We start from the raw sequence: 21,749 nt of genomic DNA on the forward strand, positions 1-21,749 counted from the left end.
TATAATAATAAATATTTTTTTATTTATTTGCTATATATACTCTTATTACATTTTTCGTATAACGACCCAAGCCAAAACTAAACGTGGTAATGTTGCAAACTGCATGAATCAGGTGGAACTTTTGTCACATGACCCATTTGAATCTCCTTCAATTTTTAGCACAATAAAATACATAAAACTTTTATAAATACCAATTTATTACCTATGCCTCCACACTATACATAATATTAAGGGCAAATTTCCAAGGAAACTGAATACAAACAATGAACGTCTAAAACTGTCTCAGTTCTTCTTAACCCTGTTTAATAAAACAGTCTATGTATTCTTTTTTTGAATATACACTTATAACATTTAAATAGTGATACCTAATACCTAAATATACCTAATGTGGCATCTTTGTCTGGTATATACCAACCCACACAGGATTTTCACTCTAATACAGCACCCCATTTATCGGTATTTTAAAGTGACATTTTTAAATTGACACTTGGGGAGAAATGTACTGTGAATGTAAAAGATGAACAGATACACGATATTGCACCAACTTGGTGATGGTACTTATGGTTCGGTGGTGCTTGGCCAAAGGAAGGATACTGGCGAAAAAGTGGCTATAAAAAAAATGAAGAGAAAGTACTACAGTTGGGATGAAGCTATGAATTTAAGGGAAGTGAAGGTTAGTTAATTGATGACTAATAATTTTTCATAATATGCATGATCATGTTTTAGTCCTTAAAGAAACTTCACCACTCAAACGTTGTCAAACTAAAAGAAGTGATTAGGGAAAATGATGTTTTGTATTTTGTTTTTGAGTATATGCAGGAAAATTTGTATCAGCTTATTAAGGACAGGAGGGTACCTTACCCGGAAGCTACTGTTAGAAATATGTTGTATCAGGTGAGCTCATAATTACTGCGATGCGGCAACAATAAACGAGCATATGATAACAAAAGGATAAAAAGAGATAAAGAATACAGTTTAGGTGGGCTCGTAGACAGTCGTGCTGGCATTGATGCCATATGGTGCAAAAAGTACGCAAATAAATATTTCGTATCTCAAAGTAATTTTCTTAATAAATTCTGTTAATATTTTAAAAGATCATATGAAAAGTTGATGAGATTGTAGTTTTCACTCAATTGAAAAGTCTTTTTCGAATAATTAGGTTATGTATAAACTAGTTTGGGTCTAAGTCTGAGCTAAAGCAAGTTTTGTCCGCCAAGTTTTAACTAATTATTAATTGGAATTTCTTGCTTCACCAACTGAATAATGTAAAAATTAGGGACTTGATAAATATCCGCCTAATGCTTCTACGTCGTTAAAACTGCTAAGCGTCTAATCTAATTTTAATGTTCTTTGGAAACAGAAAACTTTAATAGTCTAGTAACTTGCAAATAGAACTTGTTGTTTTAAATATTAATACTTAAATTGACCCTTTTCCATATCAATACCGACCTAACTTCCAACCAAATTATATACGATAAACAAATTTTTAATCCCATTTTTTGCCTCGATTACTTTATATCTTATTTTCTACCTATAGATCCGCCCCTCTGTCAGTTCAAATTCCTCTAATATATACGATAAAATATTCAAAACTCAATGAAACTCGTCTTAACTTTCGGTATCGATCGACCTATAACTTCGCTGTACTTTTATATCAGATATTTGAGCCATGGCAAAATATTAAAAAAAGCTCATTTTGTAGATTTTACAAGGGTTGGCTTTTATCCATCGGCATGGTTTCTTCCATAGGGACCTTAAGCCGGAGAATATCCTTTGCTCAGGCCCAGACTTAGTGAAAATTGCTGATTTCGGCTTAGTAAGGGAAATCAGATCAAGGCCACCATATACTGACTATGTTTCTACCAGATGGTACAGGTAACTCCGAAAAAAAACCTCAACTAACTAACTTATTGAACAAATCTCATAATTGTAGAGCCCCAGAGGTTTTACTGCATTCAACAACTTACAGCAGCCCAATAGACTTGTGGGCGGTAGGCTGTATAGCAGCAGAAGTTTATACTTATAGGCCTTTATTTCCTGGTACTACAGAAACTGATCAGCTCTATAAGATTTGTGCTGTTATGGGAACTCCTGATAAGGTATATTGAAACTTACTTAATTTAAGAATTTTCGTAAATGTTTTTGATAGAAAAAATGGCCTGAGGGATACCAGCTAGCCGGAGCTGTAGGCTTCAAATTTCCATACTTCTCCAAAACTCAGTTGAGTGAGGTGGTGCCTCAAGCCAGTAGTATAGCAGTGAGTCTTATGGACCAACTAATGGAATGGAATCCTGCGCATAGGCCCACTGCTCAAGGAGCTTTAAAGCATCAATATTTTCAGGTCAATTTTCAGCTTAAATGTCTAAAAGTTAAAGAGGAGGAATATGATTATGTTGCTTTTAGGTAGGACATCATTACAGCGCTACAACTCGACAAGTGTCAATTCCAAACTCTTTACAAGACAATTTTAAGAGTCAAGCTCGGATACACTTAATGCCTCATCCGATTCAAACAATTCATCCCTCTCCAGGGAAAAAGAGGAATGATATGGAACGTAAGTATGAATTACAACTATTAAATTAGTATTTGATAAATGCAGTTTATATCTATATAAAGAAGACTAAGTTTTATGGAGCCGTGCTTAAATACAGTCATTTTGGAAAAGTTTTTCAATGGATTTAAAATATATATTGATATTATCAAAGACTTTACAAAAATCCAGATATTTTAAAGGCTCATACATGTAACATTTTCAATATGTGTGGTTTTATAGGATAGTTGATGAGGCTTTTTACCAAAAATTACACCGAAAACTTTTCTTGTAATCACAACCGTTTTTGGGTTATCGGGTAGGGTTGCAATGGATTAAAAAAATCATGATAATGTTAAATGGTTAACATATATCTAAATATATTTTTTTATTTCATATAAAAGTTAATGACAATATTTGTCAATAATGTCCTTATAAAACTGTTACATTACTTATATTAAAACTCTTTTATAATTAGTAAGTAGCTTTTTGGTATTTCGAGTAAATATTAATGCAATCAAAAGCTTTACAAAAATCTAAATATTATTAGAGAACACCCTTGTTATTGCAATTATTTCAAAAGATTTTAATGGTTTTTCTAGTAACTGCATATTTGTTAGCCTCATCGGTATCTTCGTCATCACCTATTTGCTACTATTCTTCATCTGTTTCATTATTTCTGTATTTAATATCATCAAACACTTCCTACATCACAGAATTTTCTTTAGTTATTTCAAATATCTGCAAAAAATTGTATTTTATAGCTTCTTCTTTACAAATCCAAGCAAACGGCCGGAACATATTAAACGACATCCAATCCAATAATAACGGTCCAATGCCACCCAGTGTCCAAATTAACATTCAATCTCTGATCAAACCAATGAAGTCGCCTGATAAACCCCCACCTCAACCCATAGTCTACTCCTTTGGCCAACCAGAATTCGGCAAAAAGTTAATCATAGAAAATCAGAAGTTGTTTGAAAGTTCTGAGTACAACAGTAAATATTTACCGTCGGCTCTGAGCGGGGTGGCTCAGAACAGGAAGAAAATTTCCTGGGATTTTGGTATCGGGGGTAATTACGAGTATGCCGAGGACGATTTTGCTGATATCTTAGGGTATGTTTTTGTGAGATCTCTGGATGAATGTTGCTTGATTGCTGATTTTTAGGAGAAAAATCAAGTTGCCAAATCAAGAAAAGCAGTTGAATAAAGATTATCAACAGCAGAAATTGAACTTAAGCCAGTTTAATTTGGAGGATTTGTTGGAGCCGTTAGCCAAAGCTAGTGCAGGTAACATAGTTTTTCAGTAAGATGTATAAGGACGTTCCTTTAGTAAATTAAGCTTCAAGCTTAAATTAAATTTTTTGAATTCTTTGATTAATTGATTCTATCTAAATTTCTACAGAATCATCATTTGCAGATATTTTTTTCATTTCCTGAGTAGACCTTTAGGCCTACTTTCTATAAAAGCTCCAAAAAGTATACCAACATTTTGCTTTTTTTAATTTTCATCTTCAATTCACATTCTCACTCTTCACCATGCCAGTGGTCCCCAAGATTTATCTTTAACATGCCTTAACTTCAACCTCTGACTCTTTTGCTAAATGTTTTTGATGCTATAAATTGATTCTGACAAATAAACTTTAACAAAAATACTCCAATATGTCATACAGCAAGCTCTTTAAAAGAAAACTCGTTATTATAAAGCCTAATGCCTTTAAACGGATATTTAGTAGATCTCCTTAAACACGATCAGTTCAATAATTGAAGAAAAAATGCAATCTATGTTGCATACTTAAAGAGGATAAGTCATCTCTTTTTAGTTGCGATTTGTGTAGTGGAGTAATATATCAGAGATACCAAGCCAAACCCGAACACTAGTACATCTGTAATGATTGATTTTAGAATTTTGCCAAAGCTAGGTAAATCCCTCGGAGCAGAGATCAATGACCTTAGGGTCAAATTAGCAACATTGGAAACAAAAAATGATGCAACAAATCAGAACAGGTATAGACTACTAGGAATGCCTCTCATTCAGATGCTGCCATCAAGGAAATTGAGGAGATTACTGCTGTGATTAAGCAACAACTAACTGAACAATCTCTATAAATAACAAATAGACTGAAGTCTGTGTTGGGTGATATGTAAGGGGTGCAAATAAGAATCTTGTAAATTTTTTATTGATTCGGGTGTTTTTTCAATAAATAAGCAATAGCCTGAAAGAAATATACCAAGTTCATTGGAGAAAAATGTGCAAACGAATATAAAATTGCAATCTGTAGTAAAGCCCAATTTAAAGGGAATACTCTCTACTACTGGATCCGATGGTAGAATGTGCTTTAGTCTTGAGTGTCTTCTGCTAAAGGTTACTAATAAAAACATAGGTGTGAGGATGGTATTCTGAGTTTTTGAATGTCTACCAAAGTCATAAGTTAAGCTCATCAACTAAATTTTAATCAGGTGGTTATGTTGTTAAAGGCCAAGTACAGGATGGATGGTCTAAAATGCTTAGGGCATATCGCAAAAATTTTTCACATCCTACACACCATCGACACTGAAAGTAGATTAGTCAACATATGGTATTAACGACATTGGCCACAATATAGTACCTACTATAATTGTTCATCCAAACCCTTTGTCAGTTTGTAATAAGTCTTCTAATATTAAAGACTGAGATTTCTTAGTCGAGTTTGGAAACCTGGATGAACTGCTGGATGAATGCCGATGTGGCCTCTGATTTATACAGGGTGTCCCGAAATTACATCGCAATATTTTACCTGCCGCATCTTTGTCTTAAAATAAAACAAAAACTTCATATACAAGAATCTTGAAAATTGAATCGTTTTCATGTTACAGGGTGTTTTATAATTCCTATTCAAGATGTTTTTTTGTTAATATTTTCCTGGTCGTTATTTTTCGAAATTTTTATCGTATACTATTGCTATTGTTACTAACTGATTTTATAAAATTTTATGCAGGATCAATTAAAATTGGTGGTCAGCAAGGTTAAAAATGTCAAAACTTTTTTTCTAGGTACTTTTGGATAATTTTGATAATTCAATTAAAAAGAGCCTATATTTTTAATTAAAAAAGGTGCTCTTGTCTTACTTCGATAGGAGCGACTGTTTTTGAAATAATCAGACACAAATGTTTTGCAACCTACGCTCATAAAGTATTTTTGATCACGCTACATTAAATTAATATATGTTACAAATCATCAGGTATAAATATGACATAAGAATATTACAAATACTTAGTTTTAATCAAAAATTGTTTTCTTTATTTCAAAATTGTAAATAATGTGTAAATAAATGTGTAAATAATTAACTTATTAGCTAAGAAAAAACATTGAAATAAATTATAGCAAATGTTCGAAGTTGTTGCCATTTTGTTGGAGATATAATCTTACCCTACACCTTATTGCCATTTAAATGATCCCATAAATAGTAATCTACTGCAGTTAGATCTTGAGATCGAGCAGGCCAATTTATAGGACCACCTCGACCAATCCAACTTTCAGCAAAATAGATATCCATCCACTGACGAACATTACGTCCAAAATGAGCAGATGCTCCGTCGTGCTGAAATATTAAATTATATCGTATGTTAAGAGGAACGTCTTCCAAAAGCTGTCCAAAACTATGTTCCAGCATATTTAAATTTATTGAAAACCTGAAATATAAAATCCTCATCCATTTTCTGTAAAAAAAAACAAGAGACCGTGATATTGTTTTTTGTTTGTGGGGGATATGTGTGGCTCGTGACACTGTTCTAATGCTTGTTCCAGGATTTTCTTCGAAATAGTTTAAGACGTTTTCCAAGTTATGATTTGCTTGTGGCCTGCCTTGTCTATGAGCTGTTCGAAAACTTCCATTTTCACATAAGTTACGGTGGATGATAACAAAAACTTGACGATCTGGAATTCGTCTGAGGGGAAATCTTCGGTGATACTCACTGGCAGCAGCTAATAATTTGCCATTAGACAAACCATATACAAAATGCATATCGCTCAACTTTTGATTCTTAAATCTATCCATAGTTTCAAAGAAATAATTTACACAAATAACTATTTAACTTTAATAACGTAAATGTAAAATAATTAAAATGCCAATCGAAACATTAAACAAAATTCAAGCAATAAACAAATTGTCAACAAGCACTGTAACTATTCAATAAAAAGTGATGATTTACTTAAAACTTAAACATTATTTTTCTTGAAACCGGAGGCTTCTAACGAAATAAGACAAGAGTACCTTTTTTATGTAAGAATGTTGGTTTTTTGAAATTTTATGATCCAAATATTTAAAAAGTAATCAGAAAAAAAGTTATGATATTTTTATCTTTGCTGACCACTAATTTTAAACTACCCTGTATACAATGAAATTATTGGAATGCGTGCTTGTGTCCATATCGTTTATCGTCTGTTTTCTGTTTCATATGAAAAGTTGCGGTTCCTTTCTAACCTGTTGCCTAAAGTAAGTTTTAACTGTAAAACCGTGACTTAAAATTTTTGTCGCGAGACAGTCTGGATTCTAGGTTTATAAATGACATTTTTAATTCGTTTAATTTTTGTTAATTAGTTCCTATTGAGATCCTACTCAAATAAAAAGAAATAATCAGTCTTTCATAAGTTTAATTTTTGTAAACTGACTCGATTTGGTTATTGATAGTAGTATGTTACTATGTGAACCCTGTACAGGCTATTCATGAGGCCGTTTCTTACATTTTAAATTTTAAAAAGCCAAGTGGAAGGCGATTCTGGAAGATGGTGTTGTTTACAGCATACTAGTATGTTAAAAGACGAATATGCCCAAAATTGTCTAGCCAATGAGGGCATTTCGGCACCGCAGAGGCGTGACTTGCGTACCGCCAAAATTCAAAATACGAATTTTTCAATGCATGTAGTTGAACAGCGAGATTTGGCATCTCTTACTTATATATTTGCTAATATAGCAATTTGTTTTGTTAGACATTTATATTTTAGATGGAAAAAGAAAATGCGATATGGATATTAAAGACGCTCAATAAAGAAATATATATTAAATAAAGAAATAAATATGTAGCTGTTATAAATTAGTAAATTAATGATTTTTTATACATATTTACAGCGTGATCAAGATTTTTAAGGATATGCAAAAAGGTAATTTATAAATAGTTGCCAAATTTGATTTTTATAGATATCTATGTAGTATTTATTGAAATCATTTTATTATGATAGCGATATGAAAGCAATAGCCATTATTACTGGAGATAGTAACAGTAAGTTGTTGGATGGGGTCAGAAATAAAAAAAAAACAGTAATCTGTCATCCTTAGGACGCAAAGTATTTCTAGGGTTCTTTAGTTGAATTTTAAAGGTGGGTAATAGGGAACTGAGTACGGTGGGGCTGCTGTGTTAATTAGTAAACTAGTACAAATGCATGAGTGAGTACGGTATATATAAAACATTTTAAACAATCCAAAAATTATGGCATTATAATTAATGCTGACACTTCAAAGTTTGTATTTTTGTTTCGTATTTTAGCTTGTTTTAAAGATCTTTTTTAGTATAATATTAAAATTTGGTGTGAAAAAACCTCTAATATCATAGAAATATGTCATATTCCTATGATAGGTATCTATAATTTATAATTATTATTATATAATAATTGTCAATGAACGTTAACAATTAAAATCAAAATGTATATTACGAATAATCCTAAAAAATATGTGTGTAATATATATAATTTAAAAATTAGTTAAATCATTGTGATGACAGCGATATTACTTTGAATTTAAAAATTTCTCATCATATTTATCAAATATCTTAATGCCGACTAGCTTACTGAAATTTTTAAATTTTAGCAATATCGTATTTTATAATAATAATTTTTAAAATAAACTATACTATGGACACTATATTATATTAAGATTAATCAAAATGTATTATATAATATCAACATCTTAAAACTAAAACCGTAGAAAAGAAACTAAATCCAGATATCATTCTAGGTCTGTAGACTAGCACTTCTTTAGCTAGCATTGTCATCTCTGCTGGAAAATTTACTAGAAGTTGAAAGTCAAACACTAAAATATTTGTTTTTCAACTTAAAATTAGCGTAGAACCGAATATTATAGACAACGGAGTCAACACAAAACACTATCATTGTTGTGAGCACTCAAATAGTCGCAAAATCATTACAATAATAATTATCGATGGTAATTAGATAATTCAGGAATCAAAGCAAATAAAATTTGCAATCTAGGTTAAAAAAAACAAAATAAAAGTAATATACCATTCGCGCGCGAAATTTCACGGATGTAAACGAAAGGATCAATCGGTTTTCCGTCCCGTCTTCGATTATTATTGGATAAGCATATTTGTCTTTTAACGTATGCTGTTGTTTACTCCATTGCCGAAGGTAAATAATACATAAAATTTAAATGAGTTGAGGCCAATAAGTATATTAAGTATTAAAAGGTGGTAAGGTGTCAGATAATACAGTTTCTCTCTGTGAGGAACATATATGCCACAGTTTCAGTCAGACTCTAAGTCACATTACAAATTTGCTACCGCTCTATTAAGAATCACTAGTGAAATTTCCACTGCTTTTAACAATTTACTGTGCTGTTCTTCAGTGCTAGTAGATATGATTTAAGGTTTTGACAGCTTGGATCTAAATCTTCTGCTAGAACATCTAAAGCTTCTGCTTCCACTCCGATTTACTGTTTTTAATCTGGACCTTATTCATCAAATATCCTACTGTAAGTACCACACGTATGCTAATGACCTCCAAGTGTATTTACCTTCGTATCCAGTTCGTCTTTGTAAGACTGATAATATGTTTAGTAAGGATTTGCAGAATATACTAGACTGGGCAGTTAAGAATCCCCTTCTTAAAAATCGTAATAAAACACAAGCTATTTTATTGTAAAGAAGCAATATTGATGTTTCTTGCTACCAGGTAATACTTGACAATACTGCTAAGGTCAGGAATCTTGGACATAATATAAAGAGACTTTCATTTAGCCTACACGTTGGTAATGTTTTTTAAAAAGTATACTATAAATTAAAACTAATATATAAATTCACAAATACTCTTTCACCAGAAATTAAAAGATTCCTCACAGATAATATGGTTTTGTCTGTAGCATATAGGCCATTACTTACAAATTGTAACAAATATAGAGTGCAAAAGGTGCAGAATGCATGTGTTCCTTATATAAGACGTCTCTTCAGAGGTGAGCATGTAAGTATGTATGAGACATGAGACTGTACATTTATATGAAGTCCCTAGTTCATAAAGTCCTGAAGTCTAAGGAACTCATTAATTAGGCTGACCTAATAAGTTGCAGAGGGGACACCCATCAGCTCAATGTTAGTTTCATACATAACGTATCATATCCATACCATAACGAATAATTTTTTATATACCCAGTTGATTGTGATTGTGTTACACTATGATGAACCATTTTTATGCAACGCTGATTGCGTGTTTTATTAGCTTTAACCTATTTTATTTTATTTGAATTTAGGGGTGATTATTGAAATACGCTTTGCGGCGCTTTTTACTTTTGGAATACATACATTGTAATTTAAGAACATACAATAAAATGATTATTTATTTATATACTTATTTTTGTAGGTACAGCGAGGTCCCAATATCTAAGCGTATCCAGATACGTAGCGGGTCATCCAGTTTCTGGAACAAGAAGAGGTGATATGGGTTTGGGACAAAATTTTCCTCATTCGGGCCTTAATAGTGGAATCTATAGGAAGAAGTCTGGAGTGTTAGAAGGTAACTTTTATAAATTTAATCTTTTTTTGATAATTTGAATTTTTTTTAGGGTTATATCAATATCAAGGTAACGAATAAGGAGGGCTTTAATAGACTTTATAACCTAAATAACCGGATGTTAGAATTAATATTATTTAAATAAATTAATTATTTGTGTATCTAATATTAGTGGGTTTTATTTCATTTAATTTTATCTTAATATCTGAAATTATGTGCTAAAATTATTGGTGAAGGAGCTGGAAAGGTTTGAAAAGTTTGTACAGAAAATAAAGGCTTCTAAGATAGATAATATGTCTTTTATAGTTAAAATCTACTAATTTTGAGTTGCTAAGCACAAATAAAAAAAAAAACATTTCAAAGGAGTAAAATACTTATCCAATAATCATTGTACTAAAAAATATATAAAGTTTTTTCATTCAGGTAGTTAATTATCGACAATTGACGCAGTTCTCTTGTATTTCTAGAAAATTGAGGCATGACAAATTTTATAGAGCTGAAAAAAGTAAAATTTTAGGTGATCTAACGTAACAAAATTAAATTAACTAAATGAACCTATTTTAATAATGACTTGAAATTCGAAAATTATGTTACTACTGTACAAGAAATGTTTCTAAACAATCAATCCAATATTAAAATCATAGATAGCAATACAAACTAAGCCATTAAAGAAGTGGAAAAACAACTACAAATAAGAAAAACAAAAAATAATAAGCATATAAGTAATAAATTGAGGACAATTTTCAATTTTTTTACTGTAAACTTAAAGTCATACTCAGCTTTTTCATTTCTTATAAACATTTAAGATGTTTCCTCGGTATTTCCCGAGAGTTAATTTTTTTTGGATTTTTAATTTTTTTAGCAGTAATTAGAAAACCATTTCAAGGAAACTTTTTTAAATTTTCTATTTTTCTTTCAGGAAGTTAAACTCCTAATATTTTTTTTCCTTTTAGATAGTTCAAATGCTTCTTTTCAAAATTTAAAGTAATTTTTCATCACTTAAATTCATTTAATATATTCCATTTTTCAGCAGAAATGATTAAGCTTAAAAGTAATTTTCTATTTTTCTTTCAGGAAGTTTAAGTCCTAAAGGTAGATTAATCCAACGATCGTTTTCAGATAAAAATTAAGCAAAACTTTACAATTATCTATATTCCCAAACCTTTGTGTTAATAAAGTTGATGAAAAATTTTCAGCATTTTATTACATTATTCAGAACGCTAACCATCATACTTTTCCTCAGAAATAAACCTAAAAAGAAAATGCACGAATACACAATACGGATTTTCGACTACCTTCACCTAATGTAAGAGTATTTTATATTGTCAAGGTATTTTCAATTTAAGGCTCCAAGGAAGTTAATTTATGGTTGAATTTTAGTAATGTTAATTTATACTTTTTATAGAAATTACATTTACTGGCTCTATATTCTCCAAATTGTTGTCTCCATTTTAATTTATTGGTATCCTTAAAGCAAGGAAATATGTCATAGGATTGTAATCCATGAATATCCAGTAGCTTCTTTAGCTAGATGGCCAACAATTTCATTTTCTTAAATTCTAAAACGTCCTTTAACCCAGCAGAATAATACTCTGATGTAATTTTTTATTAGAGTTTAGACTTTTTTTAAGATTTTAACGATGATTGCATTTGTATAATACAGGGTGTTTTTTATATATTGCGACAAAATTCAGAAACGTGTTCTTTGGACAAAAATTCGCAAAAAAGTTCCTATAAATATAGGTCCTAAACCTTTTAGATTTTCAGCTACAGGGTGGTAAAGTTTTAACAAAAAATGATTTTTTTTTCGATAACTTAAATACCCCTGTAGATATTTGTCAAAAAGATTGGTATGCAGGTTCTGTGTATCCAGAGCCATTTACCAACATACACTCTGGCAAACGAGTTTGCAACAGCGAAAGAAATGTGTACCAAAGTTTTAAATGGCCAGATTTAGGTGTAGAAAGGCAATATTGCTCGGCATAAGATTTAATTTAATTTATAAACCTATTTATTAATTAAGTTTATCCTTTGCTGGGAAATATTGCTTTTGTCTACTTAAATCTGGTCATTTTAAATTTTGGTACAAATTCATTTCGCTGTTGCAGACTCGTTTACCAGACTATACTTTTAACATTTTTAAGTTCTCCAGTGGCGTGTGTGCGGGTTTTCCGCTGAATACTTTTATAAAGAAAAATGGTACGCCACCGGTTTTTCTTGTATTAAAAAATATTTTTAAATTCCTTGTTTCTGAATTAAAAGAATTCAAAAAAAATCCTTAAATTGAAGAACAGGTGCTCAATGAATTCGAGGAAGATCCCACCACAAGCACTAGGAAAATTGCTCAGATGGTACACATTAGTAACTAACTAACCGTATCATATTCAGCGGGTGCAGGCACTTTTGCCAGGCGATTTTCCGAAAAGAACGACTTTGTGTCGTTGGATGCAAGAACGCATAAGGCAAGATGCACATTTTATAAGAAAAATACTTTTCACCGATGAGGCTAATTTCTCTAGGGACGCAATTATGAACTTCCACAATAACCACATATGGCATTATGAGAACCCACATGCTGTGGCAGAAAACCGTCATCAGCACCAGTTTTCACTTAATGTATGGGTCGTCATTATTGAAAACTTTCTCATCGGTCCATTTTTTTTACCACCAAGGTTGACTGGACAAGTGTATCAAGAATTTCTTGAAAATGAATTACCAGCGATGCTAGAAAATGTCCCCATTCAGCTGACTGCAAATGTTTTTTTTACATGACGGTGCTCCAGCCCATTTTAGTTTAGTGGCTCGGCAGTATTTGGATATTACGTATCCAAATCGTTGGATAGGTCGGGGAAGTATTCACCCTTGGCCTCCACGGTTTCCCGACTTGAATCCGCTGGATTTTTTTTTATGAGGCCACCTTAACGTTTATAGAAATCCAATTGATAATGTGGAGGAATTGCGTAATCCCATTATAACGTCTTGTGACATAATTCGGCAGACACCAGGAATTTTTGAACGTGTCCGCCGATCAATGCGACGTCGATTAGATGCTTATATTGATGTCGAGGAGCACACTTTGAACAACTTTTGTAAAAATGATAATATTACTTAAATAAATGATAACAAATGAAATATTTTTTTATCACTTAAAAACTTGTATTTTAAATTAAAGATTGTAGAAGCAAAAGTTTTAAATCCTCAATTACATTTTTATTAAATTGGGCTGGCTTTTGTGCTAAATTAATTAATAAAAAATTTATTATTTATTATTAAAATTGTAATAAATTTAAAAAAAAAACGAATAATTACTAGAATAAAGAAAGTCTAATCAAATCTGAGCAACATGTCCATGGTTTTTAATTTTTTGTGCGAAAACCGTGCATCTAACGGACAAAGTCCAGGGGATCAAAAATGTTGCAAATAAAACGGAAAATTTAAAAATATTTTTTAATACAAGAAAAACCAGTGGCGTACCATTTTTCTTTATAAAAGTATTCAGCGGAAAACCCGCACACACGCCACTGGAGAGCATAAAAATGTTAAAAGTATTTTGGTAAATGGCTCTGGATACACAGACCCTGCATACCAATCTTTGGACAAATATCTACAGGGGTATTTAAATTATCGAAAAAAAATCATTTTTTTGTTAAAACTTTACCACCCTATAGCCCAAAATCTAAAAGGTTTAGAACCTATATTTATAGGAACTTTTTTGCGAATTTTTGTCCAAAGAACAAGTTTCTGAATTTTGTCGCAATATATAAAAAACACCCTGTATATTAGGTATATTTTTAATTCTATTGTTTAAGGCCTTTAAATAGGACATTGAATCTGTAAATAAAAAATACTGTCTAGATACTTGATGTTGAGTAATATAGTCTGGGGCATCAATAATAGCATAATAGCAAATCAAAATAGTTAAAAATATAAAATTTATTTCAGAATTATTAAAAATTAGGCATAAAAGAATTTTGAATTGAAAAAAACAGAAACTTAGTTTTTTAGAAAGAACCTTAAAATCACTGTTATTTTTTGTCAAGTTTCATTACAAGCTGATTAGAGAAAAAAAATATTTTAAGAGTTATAGGTTAATAAACCTTTAAAACAATTGCCGGGAAAAAATCACGGACTCTAATTTAACCATAAGACTACAAATTTATTTTGCTATTATCTTAAAATAAACATCAATACGCAGAACTTAAAATCATCATATAAAGCACGAACAAGACAATAAATACCGAAAACAAATTAAATAAACTATCGGTGTCCAAGTGAACAATAGATGGTGCTAAAAATCGCTAATTAACATTTTCAATTTGCATATAAACGAAACCGCAGAAATTGTATAAGACGTTCTGGCGATGATTTAAGTGCAGTTAATTGTTTATTTAAATGTTAACTTATTTAAATGATAACAGGAACCCATTTGTTTGTTTTGCGTTTGTTCATTTATTTTATAAAATTGCTTTTAGATATATGATGGAGATTCCCGTTCAAGGAAATGTACTTTTAATTAAAATTATATTTATAAGGTCGAATTTTCCCATTTTATATCCGTATAAGAGTCATTAAAGTTTTATAGTTTAACAATTATTAAATACATTATTGTTTTAGTTCCTCTTGTTTCGGTAATAATATAATGACATCAGTAATATATAAAGCAGATTTAATGATTGTTAAATACAAAATGATTTAACGTGAATTACTAACTATTAATGAGATATAAATAGATTCTTGTTCTATTAAATATTTCTTAAAATAAAATTTCTTGGATGCGGTCAAAAATACAGGGTAAGCAAATAAGCGGCTGTATTTCAGTACCTGTATGTCTGGCAACAATGGAGTTTTTTTAATATTATAAAAGGGGCCATTAGAAACTTCTGTAAATTATTTTTTAGTTATTAAAAGTGCAGGTGTTTTGAATATCTGATATTATTATCACCCTGTAATTCCTAATAAAAGAGTTAAACGACACGTTACTCGAAAAGTTTTACTACTTTATTAGATGCTATATTGTTGACATCACATTTCAACAGTAGTTTATATTTATAAAAATACATTTAATTAAGATTAAATATGCTGCTGGTTAAACCACTTATTTACCTGAGATAGACTAATATAATGTTGTTTATTATTACTATCTTACCAGTAAGTATTAGTGAAAGATTCAATTTTACGGGAGCCGTAAATTTGACCACATAGCTCAGTTATAATTATCTAATGGCCAATTAAAATCTAACTATAGTGTCAAACTTTACTTTTCTTTATTTATGAATAAGTTTATTTTCTCTATACCTGTCGCAATTCCTAATTCGAAGAAGTTATTTACATAATTCAAAGCATTTTAATTCAACTTTTCATATTCCTGCACATTATCGAGTTTTAAAGCTGTTTCACATATAGAGGTATTAAATTTCTTTTGAGATGAGTTTTGCCAACTAATAGGTAGTTCTAGTCAATATTCCTTTAGAACAACATTTTTAAAAATACTAAAACAAGACATACTATCGAGAACAATTTATTAAGGCTGCATTAGGACAAATTTGTATGTCTCTTTCCATGTAAAAGTTTAACTTAAATATTATTGTATAAGTTTTAACCTTTTGTGTAAGATTTTATGTATATTTTTTTAAATGTATTTTGTTTAAACTGGTGTTATGGAAGAATGCTTTTAGTGAATGTGTTTTGTATATTTATGCTTTGCACAATAAATATTTCTATGACTATGATTATGACTATTTGGTTACCTTCCATTTTTCAAGCTTATGATAAATTTTTTCTAAGAGAGAAATACTTTTCCTCTAAGCTAATGAAACTCTAAAATTACTGATAAGATTTTATATTTTGAATTTGATCAAAAATTATTTTTTAAATTGACTTCCATGTTAATATTTTTTTAATTTCTATGTACAGGGTGTCCCAAATTCGAGAGTGACCATTGGGATCTCGAAAACCGTAAGAGTTACGGGGTCGGTTAAATGGAGGCAAAGTTGCGTAATTTGGAGTTTGATAAAATGACGTTTAAAAATTTTAAAATTCCGGATACTTCCGAAGATATCCAAAAAAACCGAAATTTCTCAAAATCGTTTTTACCTTCTACCGACTTTATTTAAAGAGATAACTAAAACCAGTTTTTTTTGCCCCTTTTTATGCTCTACAACATAACGCAAAAAAAATAATCCGACGTTTCGTTTTTTTTCGATCATCATCAACTTTATTATTTCTTATATATATTGGATTTTCCCATTTTTAAATAGTATTTTTAATTGACTTTAAAATGAGGTATCGCACTTGCATGTCCGATTACTTCTTCTAGTACTTCCCATAAGCACTCAATGGGATTTTTTAACAAGTTTATCTAGGAAATTATCATGAACTCTGTTTTATATATGAACCAAAGTTATGAAATACCCTGTATTCAATTGATACATTTTCTATGAATTGGTTTAAAAAAGACTATATAAAATACAAAGTATAAGTAGTACAAAGTATTTTATAGCTTCAGTTCATATAAAATCAATTTATTTGGAAATCCCATTTTCAATTATTTAACTATAATTTTATTTCCAGATGTAAAGAAGCAGTACATATTGTGGACGCATTTAGCTCATATGGTCTTAAACTAGTTTTTTCTGAACCTTCTAGAACTCAAGGATCATCCGGTACCTTGATTGATAGTATATTCACTAACGCTGGCTCCTATTTTGTTCAATGTTTTCCTTGCGGCACTATCGATCATTGTTGACAGAAATCTAACTGCTAGAGGGATTGGAATCAGATATAGATATGATGGAAAGCTTTTCAATTTAAAACGTCTTAGAGCTAGAACAAGAGTGCGTTATATCACGGATCTTCAATATGCGGATGACTGTGCGCTGATTGCGTACACAGCAGAAACTCTTCAGGAAATTCTTGCTTCTTATGCCTGGGCATACCAAGCCTTAGGGCTAAAACTAAACACGTCAAAAACCAAGCTTCTTATAACTCCTGCATCAGATAATCCTTAGCTCATACAGGTCAATGGCGAGACTTTGGAGCAAGTTGAACGCTTTAACTACCTAGGTAGCGTATTTAGTACAAAACTAAACATAGACGACGAAATAGCAAACAGAATTAGCTCTGTATCAAAAGCGTATTGGAGTCTTAACGATCGAGTATTTTACAATCATAATCTGAGTCTTAAAACGAAAACGGCAGTATATAGAGCAATAATTGTACCACCGCTATTATATGGCTGCGAATCATGGATCCCATACAGACGACATATAAAGGCTCTTGAACAATTTCAGCAACGGCAACTGCGACAAATGATGAGAATCAGATGGTTTCATAAAATTTCTAATAATGAGTTTCTGCAAAGATCAAACTGTATCTCTGACACTATGGTACGAAGGGCAAGAATGAGATGGCTGGGTCATGTATACAGAATGGACGAACGGCGCTTACCAAAATCTCTTTTGTATGGAGAACTAACAGAAGGTGCAAGGAGGCCGGGAGGCCAATACAAACGCTTCAAAGATGTCGTCCACGATGATTTAAAGCTATGGGAAATTGAAAACAACTGGGAAGAGATAGTCAACAATCGTGCCCAATGGAGAAGAGCGACATCCGTTGCTCTTCAACCGACTAGAAGAACCCAAAGACCGGCTAAATATATATATATATATATATATATATATATATTCACTAACGCTACACTGTTTTCAACGGAAACCTTTGAAGTCGCGTTTTCTAGTCACGATTTAAGCAAATTTTCTATGAGTTCTAGATCCTTTTCTGATGAAATCATACGCTATTTTAACAACTTGTTGTCCAAAGAACATTGGCTGTCAGTTATTGAGACTCTGGATTTTGAAAGTAAATTTTCTTACTTCTTTGACACGTTCTCCAGTTTATTTATTATGAGCTTTCCTTATGTAAACAAATTAAAGCCATATCACAGAAAGTCTGATTAGATAATTAATGAGGGCAAGCAATTGAGGCTACTTCATACTTAACTAAAGACCGTTCATGACCATGAGTTACTGACATCCTATAGAAGGAGATTGAAGGTATATAGAGAAAATATCGTAAATGCTGAAAAAGCCTACAATTCAACAAATTTGCTTACTTCTAACAATATAATTCGAGCCTCATGAGAAATTATTAACTCAATCACGAACTTTTCAAATCACGGAACAAAGTGTGTTCCTAATTTGGTTACTGATAATGGAAAGAAAGTTACTGGCAACATTGGCATATTGCTAATACATTTAATAATTTTTTTGTAGAGTCAGTGCGAAAGATCACAGATAATTTTCAGGCACCCATGGGAATGAATGTGTCTTTCAACAGTTTATCCCAATCTCTTCTTCTATTCCCTATCACTGAAGGAGAAACACTTGAGATTATAAAATCTTCCTCTAGGAAAAAGTCATCCGGTGTAGACGAGGTACCTTGTTACTTATTGCTAGCATGTGCTAAGCATATTATCTCTCCACTTACCTATCTTGTAAATTTATCATTTCAGTTTGGCTATTTTCCTAAAGAGCTAAAATCAGCTGTTGTCTTATCTCTTCATAAAAAGCGGGAAACAGCGGAAGTGAGTAACTATAGGCCTATTGCTCTCCTCTCTGTATTCTCAAAGATCTTTGAAAAATCTTTTAAAAGAAGACATTGCATTTTTAGATTCTTTTGCTAAACTGTCATGTCATCAGTTTGGATTCAGGTCTGGACTCTTTACATCAGATGCTATAATATCTCTTTATACAAATATATTGAGTAATTTTGAATTGAAATTAAAATCTCTTGGTATCTTTTTTGATCTTACTAAAGCATTCGATACCATTAATCATGCTTTACTATTAAATAAGATCTTTCATTATGGTATCAGAGGTCCAACTTATAAATGGCTTGAATTATATTTGACAGGTAGAACCCAGGCTGTTAGATTGAGAGTTAGTGGTCAGGTGACCATATCTGATTGGGGAACTGTCGTCACTGGGGTTCCACAGGGTAGTGTTCTTGGGCCCATTTTATTTTTACTTTTTATTAATGACTTGCCTCTTCTGATTAATGACAGCTACATAACACTTTTTGCCGACGATACATCAGCAGTTGTCTCGGGTACTGACTATCAGTCTATCCACTCAAAAGCCACCAAGTGTATAGCTGATATTGCGAGGTGGTGCCAGAAAAATGGTCTTTGTTTGAATAGTTTGAAAACCAATTTCATTGTTTTCACTCCGATTCGAGCTATTCAGAACCGGAGCTTACTCCTTAGAAAGCAGTCATCAAGTAGCCTCATCCAACAACACTCCACCAAGTTCTTGGGAATTGTAACTGATCGACATCTATCGTGGGATCCTCAGGTGGAATCTGTGTGCAATAGATTATCCCGCAGCAATTATGCCATCTTGCAGCTTCGCGACTATGTGGATGCATATATACTTAAAAGCTTTTATTATGCCTCAGTTCATTCCACTCTATCCTATGCCTTATTAACTTGGGGTAATTCCTCCAGTATTGGGAGAGTGCTAATAAATCAAAAGCGCATTGTACGTATGATGTTTAGACTTTCCTTTAGAGAAACTTGCCGTGGTACTTAAAAAAGAAAAAAATCCTAACTATAATTAACTTGGTGTGCGCATGTCTAGTACATAAAAATCTTTCAAACTACATGAGATCTGGAGATCTTAATTTTTATGATACTCGAAATGCAGATAAATAATACATCCCTTTTACCCGGTTGTCGCAGGTACAGGATGGTCCGGAAATTACATCTCTCAAAATTTTTAATCATCTCCCATGTAGAATAAAGAGAGCTAAGACTTTTCCAAATTTTAAGAGGGCTCTTAGAACCATGTTAGCTGACTGTCCTTTTTATTCGTTGACAGAGTTCTTTAACTGTAGATTTATTGACTAAATTAAGTTAAATTTGTTTCCTTTCATATCTTTGTAATTTTATACTATTTTTATTAGCATCGTAGTTTTTTATTGACAATTCCTATACATTGTTATGATGTCGATGGCAATAAATGATTTGATTTATAATATCTTTCTCTCTTGCACTCATGGAGTTCTTATGGGAACTAGTAGAAGAAGTAATCGGATATGCAAGTGCGATACGTTATTTTAAAGGCAATTAAAAATACTTTTTATAAATGAGAAAAAATAAACTTAATGCTGATCGAAAAAAAAACAGTCGAATTATTTTTTTTTACGCCATGTTGTAGGACATAAATAGTGGCAATAAAAAACTGTTTTTAGTTTTCCGATGTCTTTTTAAATAAAATTGGTAGAAGGTAAGAACGATTTTGACAATTTTCGATTTTTTTCGGATAACTTCGGAAGTATCCGGAATTTTAAAATTTTTTAAACGTCATTTTATTAAGCTCCAAATTGCGCAACTTTGCCCTAATTTAACCGACCCTGTAACTCTTACGGTTTTCGAGATTCCAATGGTCACCCTCGAATTTGGGACACCCTGTACAGAAAAATATGATTTTTTAGTTTATTGAATTATTAACGTCATAAGGCCTAAAAATCACTGCTCACTTAAAAAAAAAGTTTTTACCTACAAATTTAATCCCAGCACCAAAATTAATTAACAAATAATTATTATTACAAATATTGCCTATATAAAAATATATTAATAAAAATATAAAATATCTTTTATTTTAACAATAAATATTTTTTTTTAATATGAATCTGTTATTAGAAAAATCTCGAAAGTTCATTCATCTCTATTATTATAGGTTAGAATATCACCTTTTACTATTAGTAGCAATTTATTAACGTATTTGACCTTAATATGGTATGTGTGGCACATTCTAAGCATAAGCAAGTAAATGCCTATAAATAAACCCTAATGTTTTACAAATATTAAGACAGGCCTGTAAGACAATAACTAAAAATACTTCAACTTTTAATAGACATTAAGAAAATATTTTCAAGTTAAGCACTTAAATATTACTAAAGTATATTTTCTTTATTGCGATATTAAATCATGAATTTTATTATTCTTTTTATGGTAATATTCTATTTTCTTATTAATAATAAATTTAGTTATTAAAGTACTTGAACGCCATAGCCTACACAATGAAAAACACAGTTACAAAAATCAATACACAAAAAGAATCTCACGTCATCCTACTAAATCTCTGCCTTGACTTTGGCTCTTGGAAATACCAGCGATGCTCATTATTCTCCTTGCTTACGTTAAAAACAATTATTAAAAAAAAATACTCACAAAAAACTTAACACAATAATTACTCGTTTGTGAATTATTATTAATTGTTAGTCAGCGTTTTATTGCCATCTCTTTTATTGCGAATAAGTGCGTTTGTTCCCTAATTTATAACAAGCAAAGAATACGACAAAAGCCATTTTTAATAACAATTAAATGTGGGTGGCTAATTTATTTATCAGCTTAAATTGGTTAAATGATCGAGATAATCAGATTGC

General features: G+C 31.2%; 1 protein-coding gene across 2 annotated transcripts; it reads left to right on the forward strand.

Annotated features, from left to right (window-relative positions):
* The first annotated feature begins 254 nt into the window (after positions 1-254).
* LOC126735123 (serine/threonine-protein kinase dyf-5-like) lies at positions 255-10,470 on the forward strand. Of its 2 annotated transcripts, none has more exons than XM_050439054.1 (10): positions 255-673; positions 727-894; positions 1,703-1,875; positions 1,934-2,099; positions 2,150-2,341; positions 2,404-2,554; positions 3,295-3,646; positions 3,699-3,820; positions 10,155-10,299; positions 10,357-10,470. In XM_050439054.1, the coding sequence occupies exons 1-10, from the start codon at positions 518-520 to the stop codon at positions 10,376-10,378; spliced, it is 1,647 nt and encodes a 548-aa protein (XP_050295011.1). In that variant the 5' UTR covers positions 255-517; the 3' UTR covers positions 10,379-10,470. The 2 variants fall into 2 exon arrangements, with proteins under 2 accessions (XP_050295011.1, XP_050295010.1); XM_050439053.1 differs by having other exon boundaries at positions 256-673; positions 10,155-10,307.
* The last annotated feature ends 11,279 nt before the right edge of the window (positions 10,471-21,749 follow it).

The sequence above is a fragment of the Anthonomus grandis genome, chromosome 4 (genome assembly GCF_022605725.1).
Source record: "Anthonomus grandis grandis chromosome 4, icAntGran1.3, whole genome shotgun sequence".
NCBI lineage: Eukaryota > Metazoa > Arthropoda > Insecta > Coleoptera > Curculionidae > Anthonomus > Anthonomus grandis.